Source organism: Borostomias antarcticus, assembly GCF_949987555.1.
Source record: "Borostomias antarcticus genome assembly, chromosome: 2".
Classification (NCBI taxonomy): Eukaryota; Metazoa; Chordata; class Actinopteri; order Stomiiformes; family Stomiidae; genus Borostomias; species Borostomias antarcticus.
This window is the reverse complement of record NC_140235.1, coordinates 6668140-6681374: the sequence shown is the minus strand read 5'-3', so window position 1 is coordinate 6681374 and position 13235 is coordinate 6668140. Positions and strand designations below refer to the sequence as shown.

General features: G+C 43.2%; 1 protein-coding gene across 1 annotated transcript; it reads right to left on the bottom strand.

Annotated features, from left to right (window-relative positions):
* Window positions 1–1497: 1497 nt before the first annotated feature.
* Window positions 1498–11715, bottom strand: LOC311329557 (interferon alpha/beta receptor 1a-like; the record flags this gene model as incomplete). Its single annotated transcript, XM_084461432.1, has 7 exons — window positions 11618–11715; window positions 5944–6064; window positions 5544–5725; window positions 5114–5277; window positions 3574–3721; window positions 3331–3452; window positions 1498–1746 (listed from the first exon to the last, which is right to left on the bottom strand). The coding sequence occupies exons 1-7, from the start codon at window positions 11664–11666 to the stop codon at window positions 1498–1500; spliced, it is 1035 nt and encodes a 344-aa protein (XP_084317558.1). The 5' UTR covers window positions 11667–11715.
* Between the last annotated feature and the right edge of the window lie 1520 nt (window positions 11716–13235).

The window sequence follows — 13235 nt, the reverse complement described above, 5'->3', positions numbered from 1 at the left end:
TCTTGTCTGCTCCCCCTCCACTCCTCACAGTGCCAACTTTACTCTGAAGGTTATAGAGATGTCTTGCTCTAGTCCCTTGGTCCCCTTGCTGCTGCCACTTTCTATTTACTGTACCTCCCTCCATACAACTACTCAGGAGAGAGGGGAAATTATGGAGGCCTAGTCACCACTTAGTAATGACTGGTGCAACCGGCTCCTGTTGCCTTCAAACTGAAGCAGCTAGCTAGCTAGTTAGTGAATTTGAATGTCACTGTCCACAACAGGCTGTCTAGCCATTGTAGCATTCCTCTAAACTTTGTCCTGCCCCTATAGCCTGTTTGAGTCGGAAATATGTCAAACTACGGACGTTAGATGATCTCAAACATCTGTTTCACCTGGACTTTGAGAGTCTCATGTGTGTCCAAATTCAAATCCTGACACTCTGAACATCCCTTCATTCACTTCAATGGGAAGGCATGCTTCATAAAGCTCTATCTCAAAAAGTATAAATGTTACAGCTTAGATATTGACACCATTGTAGGGCTGGGTATCGAGTCGAATTTCAAGAATCGATTAGATTCCGATTCACAAGGTTTGGAATCGATTATCACGATTCGATTCGATTCAATATCGATTCGGTTAGTATTACTAAAACCTGTTTTTTTTTTTTTGCTGTAACCTTAATGACATGACTGCCAAGTTATGCAACACATCAATACTAGGGCTGGGTATCTGATTTCCAAAAATGAATGAATGAATGAATCATTGAATGAATTAATGAACTATTCATTCCTTCATTTATTAATTCATTCATTAAATAAAAGATTGATTTTGGGATTCATGAATCGATTCTGATTCAGAATCGATGAATCGATTTTTTAAACCCAGCCCTACACCATAGGAATCAGGGACGTGATAAATAAGAAATCTGTATCAAGGAAATGTATTTGGAAACCATTCTAACACTACACAAATTTGTCAGTGACAGGGCCTGACTTTTTACCTAACGCAGGCCGGGCGAGAGGTAATGTTTTCGGTGGCGTGTGTTGGTTGGTTGGTCACGCAAAAACTACCAGACTGATTTTCATGAAACTCGGCAGAGGGGTGTAGAACCCATACAATTTTGGAGCAGATCCGAATCACTGGGAGGATCCACGAATAAAAACAAAACGTAGAGTGAAGCCAGCTCCCTGTGTGGGGGAGTTTGGACTGGGTTGTGCGGGGTGGGTGGCGGGAGAGCCCGGAATGCACCAAACTCCCCAAGGGGGGTGCCACAGAGCGGAAAATCCCCCCCATTCATTGTCAAACGGCCATATTTCGACGTGGGGAGGTCACAGAGACATGGGGTTTGGACTGGCTTAAATCTCACGGCCTAACAAATTAAGAAACACCAAACACGTCCTGCTCGCTCTCACATGCGTGTGCACAGAGCTATGAAATGCATTCATGGGCATGTGCTCTCCGAACACCATTTCTAGTTAGGAGTGAAATGTGTATAACAATGTATTTTATTCAAGCTTAAATACATGCTGAAGATGGTATATGTTTCTTATTGTTTAACATGTCCTTAATGCTGCTCCTGCTGCTGTCCTCTCCGGAGAAGATCCCTGAGTCCTGACTGGAACTGTCCCCACTGTAGGGGAGGGGGGCGTCGCTGGCCTCCAGGACCCCCGGCAGACCCCTGGTGAGCTGCTCCGTCAGCCCAGTGACCACAAAGCTCTCCTCGCAAGGCTCCACCAGCAGAGGTGCATGGAAAATCAGAGGACTCTGGAAAACATGTTTAATTCACAGAGTGGTGCGAAAGGATTTGGGTTTTCAGTAATACAGTAGGACCCCACTCATCCGAACTTCAGAGATCCGAACCTCCCGGTCTACCGGACAGGCTTAAAAAAACTTTTTTTTTATTTTTAGCCTGCTATCTGGTTACTGGTGGGATTTTCATTACAGTACTGTATCCTACTGTGAATAAAAACAGAACTGTATGTAGTCCTACATGTTGCCTGTAGGCTGTAGCCTACTGTCACGTTTCATTTCTTTGTTACTCTAATGACGCAAACGAGTCTGCTGCGCGAGAGCTGCATTCCTTGGTAGCCAGAAAGCGCATCAGCAACCTGAAGCAGAGGAGCATCGAGTCATTTTTCGTTCACAGTAAATGGACTTCAAGAACACAGACGTGTTGTGGGCATGTAGATTAGACTACTAGACCTACTGTATTTGTTAAATAATAGCCTACAGCCTAGGCCACGTTAGCCTACATCGGTTGTTTTAGAGACTTTCTTTTAGGCTACAATAGCCTAAGACACGACAACTTGTCTGTCATTTCATTTATTTATTTATTGATTATCATTTGCTCTAATTGTTCTAATGTTGGGTTGTTTTTAGGCTATACCATTTTGTTCTGCGAATACAGTAGCCTATCGATGCAGCGTACGCCTCATTTGAGAATAAAGTACTGTATTTGATCAAATGCACTCAAGTGGAAATTCGGTTATTTTATTATAGGCTACTGTAGGCCTATTATAGGCTAGGCTATATGAGTTTAGTTGGCTATTTGATTGCAAATTTGATGCATTTTCACAAGTAATTAAGGGTATTTATTGGTCTATTATGAGTCTATATGAAACAAGTATACCACTTATTGAATTTGGTGCATTTTAACATAAGTTTCAGTCATCCAGACATTTCAGAGATACGAACGACCTTCGGTCCCGTTGGGTTCGGATAAGTGGGGTCCTACTGTACAACCATGTTAATGGAGTAACAGAAAATCCCAAACCATAAAGAGGGTGATGGTGGGAAGATGTGAGGCTCATTTCTCTTTTATGTGGTGCCTTTTAAAAAGGCTTTTGTTCAATCTGAACCAGCAATCAATTGCATAAGAAATTGGGGTCATTATGGATCATTGTCTCTTCAACCTTGAGTAAATTAAAGGGGATTAAAATGCAAATTAGACAGGTAGGACACATTAACAGGCAGAAATATTTGGAAACACATTCTAATGCAATCAGATTATATTCACTTATATACACTAAATGCCTTGTAAATACAGAAGATGAAATAATGAATTGCTGTTGGCCGTGTTGAAATATGCTGAACAAGATTGTCCTTATTAAAATGCCAATGCTAAATGCTTAATGGCATCGATCTAGTCTGATTATTCATGTCAGATCTGATTTCTCAAAACAAAGGAGCAAGTAGATGTTTCTCAACAGTGTTCGGAGCTGAGGGGAGGGAGATGAGGAGACTGAGCCTCCTCAGCAAGTTGAGATGTGTAAGTACTCCGTGCTCTCTGTAAAGCGCATTGTGTTGCCTCTGTGTATGAAATACACTATATGATTTGATTTGACTTACCAGTATGCTGTTAGGTATTGTGTAGTCCGGTGCAAGACTTCTCCTCTTAAGGTAATATATGTAGATGGGTACAGTCAACAGGGCCGTACAGACCACAGCCAGAAACAGCAGCCACAATTGTCCTTGAGTGGACAAACGGTGCAGGTGTGAATACAACAGACCACCATTTCAGGGACATGAAGTGTGAAAGACTGATTAGAAAGCCACAATGAGTAAAGCAATGGCCTGTTAACAGACACTCACTGTCACCGATGGTAATCACACACTGTGGCTCTGTGTAGCGGCTGGTCTTGTCGAATTCCTCACTGAAGGCGCCGACCTGTAGGCAGTACTCTGTCCAGGGCTGCAGTGCCAACGTATGTTCTGTTACACTCATCGTCAGATTGTGTTTCTGTAAGGCAGACAGTAGAGGGCAGCAGTGAGACAGAGAAATAGATGTGTATGTCGTCCAATCGGTCACCATGATGGGAATAAGGTGGACAGGGAAGAGTCAGTCAAAGAAGCAGTGGTTTTGATTCACAGGTATGGTTATGTTTTTGTGGGGATCCGCTGTTCATGGACTACAGTTCCGCGTTCAACACTTTAGTTCCCTCCAGACTCGACAGCAAGCTCTGGGACCTTTTATTTTTATATATTTATTATTTTGTGTGTTTTGTATTTAGTACTGTGTGTATTTTTTATTTCTGCTGCGAGGATGGGGGGGCTCCCTGTACCTGTACTCAGATGTAACAATAAAGGAATCTGAATCTGATCACGGCTATATTTATGCATGTAGCTGAAAAACAATGGACTCAAGCCCCTTCAGATGAACTCTCTTGTAGCATACTTCCTGTTTCCTGCCCTTTCATTTCTCTCTTTTATTTATAGTTCACACGTCACCTAGTAAAGAGAGAGACAAATAATCCCTGCTTCTAATACACCTGAACTCACATAAAGACAATGGGTACAGCTGTGGATCATTCACACAGCCTTCAAAAGAGCAACAGCAGACTTTCTTTCATGTTACAGTGAAGTGTATCTGATGAAAAACAAAATACGGCCACATTCCTATCTAAGGGATCAAGCTGTGTGAGTGTTTGATGATTGTTTTTCCTTGGACAAAGGAGTCTTTTTCCCAGCTCTGTGTGAAACCCCCTGTAGACCCGGTGGACTGGAGAAGTCAGAAAGGGGAGCATCTACACCTCTTCATTCTTTACACATACTACAGGAGGTAGAGCGGCCGGCTGGGAGAGGTCCCCACATCGATCCCAGCTCTCGGCTGTGTGCCGAGGTGTCCTTGAGCAAGACACTGAACCCCAAAACCGCTCATGGGCGGCATGGTGGCGTAGTACCTAGTACTGTCGCCTCACTGCAAGAAAGTCTCCGGGCCTTTCTGTGCGGAGTTTGCATGTTCTCCCCATGTCGCAAGGGTTCCCCCAATAAAGAACCCAATACAAAAAACATGCAGAAGAACAGATCTCTAGCGCTGACCGGAGCACTTGGTTGTTCCCCGGGGCGCGGCTGCCTACTGTCTGCTCCCGGGTGACCTTCGGGGAAGGACGACGGGATGGGTTAGCAGCAGGAGGAAAAATTCATCGGTGGACACTCCAGCCATTCGTGTGTGTGTCTTTTCGGCATTGCCGGCTACATCGGGTGATGTGTGTGTCTCACTGTGTGATCAATAGAATAAAGTTTTGTTTTGGTGGTGGGGACAGGATAATGGGGCAGGCTGATATTTTTGTGTGACTGACCTGTAGTGTGTGTTCACACACAGTGCATGTGTGTGCATGTGTGTGCGTATCACCTGGCTGGGTGTCTGTGCGTCCCAGTACTGCAGTCTGAAAGCCATGAAGTGTTTGAGGACGGAGCTCATGGGGGCTCCCTGCTCTGACATGGGCTCCCTGAAGCTGATTGTTACCATGGCGTTACCTGGCTCCGCCCTCACATGGGATGGGGGCCCTAGGGCCGCTGGGACACACAAATGTAATTGTTACACAATAGAGCAATGTGTCAATGACAACCAACAACTGTGTCCTTTAAATCATACTAATTTTGTTGCCTGTGGACTACCATTGCAGGGCATACATTGTAGGCTACATTGTAATTAACAGAACAGAATGAGGCACCCTTTACTTGGCGGCAGTGACACACACTAACCTGGAGTGCCTCAGCCTAACTGATCTATCTTGAAGTCTCTCCCACATAAAGACCCCAATGTAAGCAGTCCCTCTCACCTTGCTCATCAGGGCAGAACCTTAGCCTGGTCCAGCTGGACCAGTTACCCCAGCGCTCGGCTCTGACCCTCAGCACGTATGACCCAGAGTAGGACAGGACGGGATCGGAGAAATCACACCATTTCTGGGTTCCACCAGTACACCTTCCAATGTAGGACCTCTCGTCTGTCTGGAGGTCAGAGCTAAGACAGAAGATACAGCCTCAAGTCACAACTAGCTGTTCGCAGGTCCAAATCTCAGACATGCATGAAACACATCTAAAAGTTGTATCATGTAACTCGATTTGATGTTGGCGCTCACATTTGAGGAGAGCAGACCTAGCTTATTCACTTTAATATCCAGTCCTTCTGGCTTTTGTTATTTCAATGCATGTAGCTGTAGAACAGAGGCTGGCACTTACAAGGTGTATTCTGCAGTAAACGTTATGTTACGTTGTTTGTGGTTCCAGTCCCACCTAAGTATGTACCGTGTGTTGACGGCATCCATTGTTGGGTTCTGAGGGTTTGGCAGAGCAGCAAAAACTGTGGAGAAGAGAAGAGAAAATCAACCTAGATGTGTTTTTATTTCGTAATATTATTATATTTATTTTATTTATAAGAACTTTTTACACCTTGACCAACACAACAGTAGTACTTTGTCAGAAGAGTAAACCCAAAACGTGCTCTTGTGCAGGAGTCTGAACAAACAGGCTGCTACTGTCAATAGTGAAATGAAAACAGGAAGTTGCCTTCGCTAATGCAAAAATAAACAAGTGCACAGTAAACATGTTGTCCCCCACCCATGATGCATGTTCCTTTGTGGTAATGAAGGAGTGGAAACATTATATTTTCTTCATGAATATGAATATATGAAATGTTTTAAGTGTTACTCATTCTTTCAATTCTGGAAATCCAGAAAACCACACAAAATGACTCCTCAATTGTCCTACAAAAACACAATGGCCCTCATTTACTAAGCATTGTATGACAGAAAACTGGGCATACGGTCATTTCCACGCCAAGTTCGGCATTTATCAATTTGGACCTGACCGGAGACTACGACCAAATCTCACGTCAAGTCTCATAAATGGGTATTTTCCAATTATTTGCAATTAACGGGGTAAACAGGTTTTTGGTGTAAGTGTAATTTTCGCTTTCCTTTTGAGCCTACTTAGAATATGCAGTCTTACAAGTCTTAAACTGAAACATTAATGTTACACATCAATCAATGTACTGATGGCATAATTGCTAGCAATCAAAATGAAGAAATGAAAAGCAATGGGTAGGCTTCAGTCACTTATTTAAATAAAAGCTTTGACCGTCATCATATCCGAAATGCCACGCTCTGTAGAAGACCTACAGTACGCGCGTCCTATCGTTCAGCTGAGGTGAGAGGAGTGGGCGAGTGAGGTAGGCTACTAGCCTGACACACACCAGTTTCTATAGGCCTACTGGTTGAAATTGAATATTTTACATTCACACAGGTGTTAGCTCTAGTTTGAGATGTAGCTACTTTGTAATTTATTGTCACAATAATACATTTTTCTTTATGGAAGGTAAAATAAAGTTTAATTATTATTAGAAATCCTCAAATTCACAGCAATGTGCAATGGTTTTTGGATAGGCTACACAATTAAACAAGGAAGCTGCCCAGCTCACACACTGTCTGATTGTGTGAATTTACATGTGGGAACTACCCCTTAAAATAAGATTGTAAGATGCGAGATGGTTTACTGGGATCTTTCCATGGAGAGTGAAGAGTTGTTATTGGACGAGAGTCAGAGAATCTTCTTGTTTTGGTTGTATGCCATAAACTACAGAGTGAGGCCAGAATATGTTGGGGCGTGATATTTAAATGACGATTGTTTTTTTTACCCAAGGAACCCCAGCTCCTCTCGTGCCTCCCTGGACCCCCTCGGACAGAACCCCCCTGGGCTTGACCCACGCCCCGCTCTTGGCTATACAGGCTATTCGTAATGATTGGGCTGAGGCCTCCCTAGTAGCACAAGCAATGGAGACTCAATTCAGGAGTGAAGAGAGACGAAAGCTGAAGAGGAAAGGCATGCCTGATGAGGCAACGCAAGAAGATGCAACTTCTGATGCAAGAGAAGAGAGAGGAGAAAATAACATATTTTTTGTTGCAATGGATAGCATTAGGCCTATCAGTCAGTTGGGTGTAAAGTTCCAGACCACAGCAGCCATATGTTAAATGTTTGCACCCATTCTGAAGCTGCAAGATATGACTGAAGAGCAGATAAAGACAACATGCCGGGCACTGACAAGAAAATACCACAAGGATCTCACAGCTGAACTTGAAAACGAAATGCTGCATCTGAGCACAATATATTGTGCCATATTTCCACATACTCTGTCCCCTCTTGAGCTCCTTAATGCCATATATAAGATGCAGCTACAGAGCATTTTTGGAGAAATTTGTATTGGATTGAGGATTTTCTGTACACTGCCTGTGACTGTTGCTGGGGGTGAACAGGCTTTCAGCAAGTTGAAACTGGTTAAAAGCTACCTGAGATCAACAATGTCCCAGCAAAGATTGAACGGCCTTGCATTTCTCTCCATTGAAAGCCAATTAGCAAAAGAATTGGACTTTAAAGATCAATGATTTTGCAAACAAGAAGGCCGTTCAGTGGGCATTTACTGGCTAATAAAGTCCAACATCGTGTGTCAGCATTAGAACTTTAAGATGCATAAAAGTTGAAATGAGACTACCTTCATATTTTTTGCAATATTTTCTGCAAGATTGATTATTATCCTAAGCATAATAGTATACCTAACTAGTTAAGTTTTGTTCAGCTTTCTAAAGTTCTCATTATTTTGCTTTTAGGCCTGCCGTGCCGCCTACATAATTTTGAACCACTACACTGTTGGATACTATGATACTGTAGCTTAAATGTACTGCAATTTTATGTAATGCAATGTATGCTATACATTAGGCTAGCACTTATTATTTATACATTAGGCTAGCGCTTATTATTTATACATTAGACTAGCACTTATTATTTATACATTAGACTAGCACTTATTATTTATACATTAGGCTAGCACTTATTATTTATACATTAGGCTAGCACTTATTATTTATACATTAGGCTAGCACTTATTATTTTCATCTTTCTGCAAATAAAACAAGAGTGAAGTATTCAGCTGTCTTTTTATTGTGCAGTAATAGTAAGTATTTTCTCAATGTAGGGGTTAGAAAACCAAGATGGTATTTTTTGCGTTGTCTTAATATTATTAATCCGAGAAAACCACATTTAGCCATAGTAAAGTAATTGTAGGCTAATATGTTGAGAAAGTAGGGTTGAAATGTGCTGAGATTTCAAAACAGTATCACTTGTTTCAATGTGGTATGAACTGTTCATTAGTGACCTGCCCTAATAACCACATAACCACAAAACCACATAACATTTTTCAGAAGATACATGAGAGACATGGATCGAGAGGAAAGGGGCCCACAGAGACTGCTTGTGTATAGGGCCTTGGTCTGACGGCCCTGGACACATGCGACAAAAGCACCGTTTGGATCAACAGGGAGTAGCCTCGCGTCACCAGTCTCTCCTCGGAGAGAAGAGCCTGGTGTCTATTTACTTCACTGCCTTAAGCCCGCGCCATTGGCGTCGGGAGCCGTGGGCTTCCGGGGCTCGAGACCCGAATGTTTTTCATCTAGCCCCGGACGTTTTTTGACCCCCAGTTCCCAGCAAAAAGTACATATTTTAATAAAGAAATGGACGCAATACGCAAATCAAATTACACTCCATAATCGAGTCAGTCACAACTCTCACGTGTCGGTCGTATGTTTTAACTACAGCCCCCCGCCCCCTCTGTCCCTCACCCCCCGTGAGTCCAGTACATGCGTGCAAAGTCACTGCGCGTCGCGAGACAGATTCCAAAGCGGGAGAGAAAAGTTGCCTGAACTTGCCTCGACACGCCAGAGCTGTAGCAAGTAAGCCAGTTCTCGAAATGCTTACATTGGAATTACAGTAACATTGGGACGGTATATCCAATCAAAACTTGTCATGACTCTCCCGTCATTCACATCGCCTGTCAATCACGTTACCCACTCTAGCTATCTAGCTACTGGCAGCATCAATGAACATTGAAAACGGAGATCTTGAGTATTTGTTAAAAGTTTATTCCAAAATGAAATGGATTAAACGAGTTTGGGTTATGATGTAAGGTAGGTCTTTTGTGATTAATTGCCAGTTGTTATGGCTGTGCGTTTTTGCTTTGCCTAGATTTAATCAGCACTCGAGAGCGTGAACTTTGCTTCCTGGAGCGGTGGGCTAATAAGCCTAGTAGCCTAAACACTGATAAGGGGAGTAGGCTATTGAGTGCTGTGCCATAAGGCCAAGGGGGTGTATTTTATCGTTCTGTCATTCCTCTTCGTGGTGTTTGGCCTAGATAAGTATTTATCTATCTAGCCTAGTCTACTGTAGTTTTCCTGTATGTTTTTTACATATAAAAATGCCACTGCTCAGCGCCCTTCTGGTGCTGTGAAACCTCCCATCAGGGCATGCTTTGAAAGCGTACCCTCCAAAAAATTGTGCACGGTGTGCGCGCGTTTCGTTGGTCCTGGCTTACCCGGTTCTAGGACCCACCAGACGCCACTGGTTATCAAAAGTTTTGACTTGTCATTAAAAAGAAAACTTGAACGCTGTTGTGTTTTGCGCTGTGCTCAGAGGGTGGGAGATTAATTAGGCCTCTGCCCTGGTGTGTGGTGGCAGCTGGCAGCCCCTGTCAGAGGGGAAGCCTCGTTCAGACTGCTTGATTGCCATCTTTGAGGGATCTCTATTAAATGATGGTCAGCTAGCTCTTGTCTGGCTCATGTCCCGCAGTATGTTGCATTAAATAGTATTTTGTACAGTAGATGGAAATGTGGCACATTGAGTTGTTTGTCAGGGTGTTACCTGTATTCTCATTAAAAAAGACTGGGCACGACACTGGATGCTATTTAATATTGATTTTTATAAGTCCCGTCTTGTTTACCATGATTTGTGTATGATTACTTCTTTGCCATCCCCTTTCATAACCAAATGTGGTCTGATGATTAAATTGCTATGGCTTCTTGATTTTGCTCTCAAAGTGCGCCAAATTGATGCATTCAAATTAACAATGTTAAAAAATTTCTCCCGGGTGGGCATGCCCCCGGACCCCCCTACAGGGTCGGAGGTCCACCCCCCATAGCTGCCTAAAATCCTGTGGGAAACACTGTTTATGGTGTATGTGTCTTTGGTGCATGGTGGCAAACCCAAATGGGCCCCTAAAATATATTTTACGGCAGGTTTCACCTGCTCTGAACTTCAGCCCCTGATGCTTTTCCCTTAGCCCCTAATGTTTTTGAATCCTAGATACGCCCCTGGCCCACGCCATCATCCGGCGTTCTGTTCAGAGCTGTAGGCTATTTCTATTGGTTAGCTTGCTTGACTTGGGTGCAACATTCAAGATTTCTCTATTTCTTTATTTGTCACATGTAATGTAGCCTATGTTTACAGTCACAGTGAAATGTTGCTGCCGGCTACTAGCCGCAGATATGGACAGCGGAAAAGCAATTTTGAAAGAACGGACGGAACGGAGCATTATGTTAAAATGAGCCAAAACATAGATTTTCTCAGCTTCACGTGACACATGCACAACCTTGGGTCTTGAGCAATACACATGCCACATAACTTCCAGTTTCATTTTGAGACGCTCGTTCCGTCTAGAGTGCATTGCTCAAAGCACATTCTCGGCTAACTTCAGAGCACAGAAGCTTCGCAGAGCTGGCCTTTGTCTTGTAGGCTACTCTTCAGATATCCTGATTAAGTTTGAACCAAAGTGCAAGCCTCAACATCTATTGCAAAGTCTCTGATCTATCCAACATGGAAATAAAAGGTATCTCAACTGAGTTAGCCTAAACAATAGGCCTACGCACATAAAATAAATAACAAAACATTTCATAAATTCATGAGAAAAATATAGCCTAACCTTTCCACTCCTTCATTACGCTACCACAAATGAACATAAATCAAGGGTGGGGACGTCAACACGTTTACTCACTTTACTGTTGCATCTGATTTTGAGTGTATCATAAAAATGTACCTGAGCATGAGAGAAGAACAACAGCCTGTAGATGCTCGCATATCTTCATCTCAGAAGTGCCCGAAATCCAGTGAGCTCTCGTAGATTTTTTGTCGACATCCTCGAATCAGCGACCACGGAAGCTCGCAATTGTCATGCAGCCCGTCAACCGTCTTCCCGCCTGTGACCGAAACCACCAGGGGCACGTTCAATATTAAAGCGGTGTGTACGGGTTTGCTATGGTTTCGACGGTCAACAACGTTCCTCTAAACACTGCGGTCAAGCTAGCCGCACTTTCTTCTTTTAAGGTCAAATGAGCCACACGTTTTTCTTCCACGTTCAATTCAAAAAAGGAGTGCCGTATTAGGATACCGAATGAATCCGTCTCGGAAATACAGTTTGTAGAAGTCGTTACAGCTTTTCACTCGCAATGGTATTGCTAATCAAACATTGGGCCAGATTAATTTAGCTATAATACAGACGAAATACATGTCTTTATCAGAAATATCTCTTTCTTATCTTTGACAAGCCATAAAATGTGAAATATCCATAGCTCATGAGGAAGGCTTATTGATATGTGTTCATATACACACACGGAACCTTTCAGGGGTCACTGGTGGAAATTCCCTGCATCCTTGCATTTATACCATCCCAGCCGTCCTCCTCCAGGAGCAGTGGGCAGCCATTGTTCATGGCGCCTGGGGACCAAGTCCAAGGGCTCAGTTCAAGTACTGGTCAGGGACCGGACTGAAGAGCATTTGTTCTTCTGCATGTTTTTCGTATTGGGTTATTTGGGAGGAAACCCTTGCAAACACGGGGAGAACATGCAAACTCCACACAGAAAGGCCCGGAGACCTTCTTGAGCAAGACACTGAATCCCAAAATCCCTCACTTGCAGCATGGTTGTGACTAGTAGGCTACTGTCGCCTCACAGCAAGGCCACTTTGGCACAACGCCGGGAGCTGGGACTTTGCAATCCCCTCTTGGCTGCTCTACCTCCCAAACTACGTGCCGCCCACGGAGTGAAGCGAGCTTAGTGAGTTTTCTCTTGTTTGGTGAGTAGCCTAGGTCAGAGGTTACTCAATCAGCAGCGTATATAAACTCTGCCTAAAGACGAGACAACTAAAACACACACAACAGGGTGTTCAATGCAGTAGCCAACTGTTTTCGTTAACGTTTTGCAGTTTTATTGGGGTTTGGCTGAACGCACCACAGGAAATCAACTCTGCCAGTTTTGGAACTGACAGCACAGGCTAGTGTGCAAATAGGTCATAACCAAATGCTTTACACTACCTCAAAATAGGCAAAGATTCATTATTCATATTTAATTTATCCACCTACATATAGCTCATGCAAAAACAAATGAATGCACCAATAAATCTTTGTGACAACATATAGACATTTTTTTATTGTAATGATTGTCGAGTTTATATACAGTAGATACAGAATAGATCACATTTGAGCTCAGTGCAGAAGCCTACCTTAAAATCAAGAACAAGGCAACTTTGGGAACACAATTCACTTGAACACGTATACATACAATATTTAGTGAACTCTAGGTACACAAATCGCTAGCCTTAGTAAGGAAACAGTAGGCAATTAACTGTTACAGTAGAAAGCTTGAGCAGATGCAAATTAT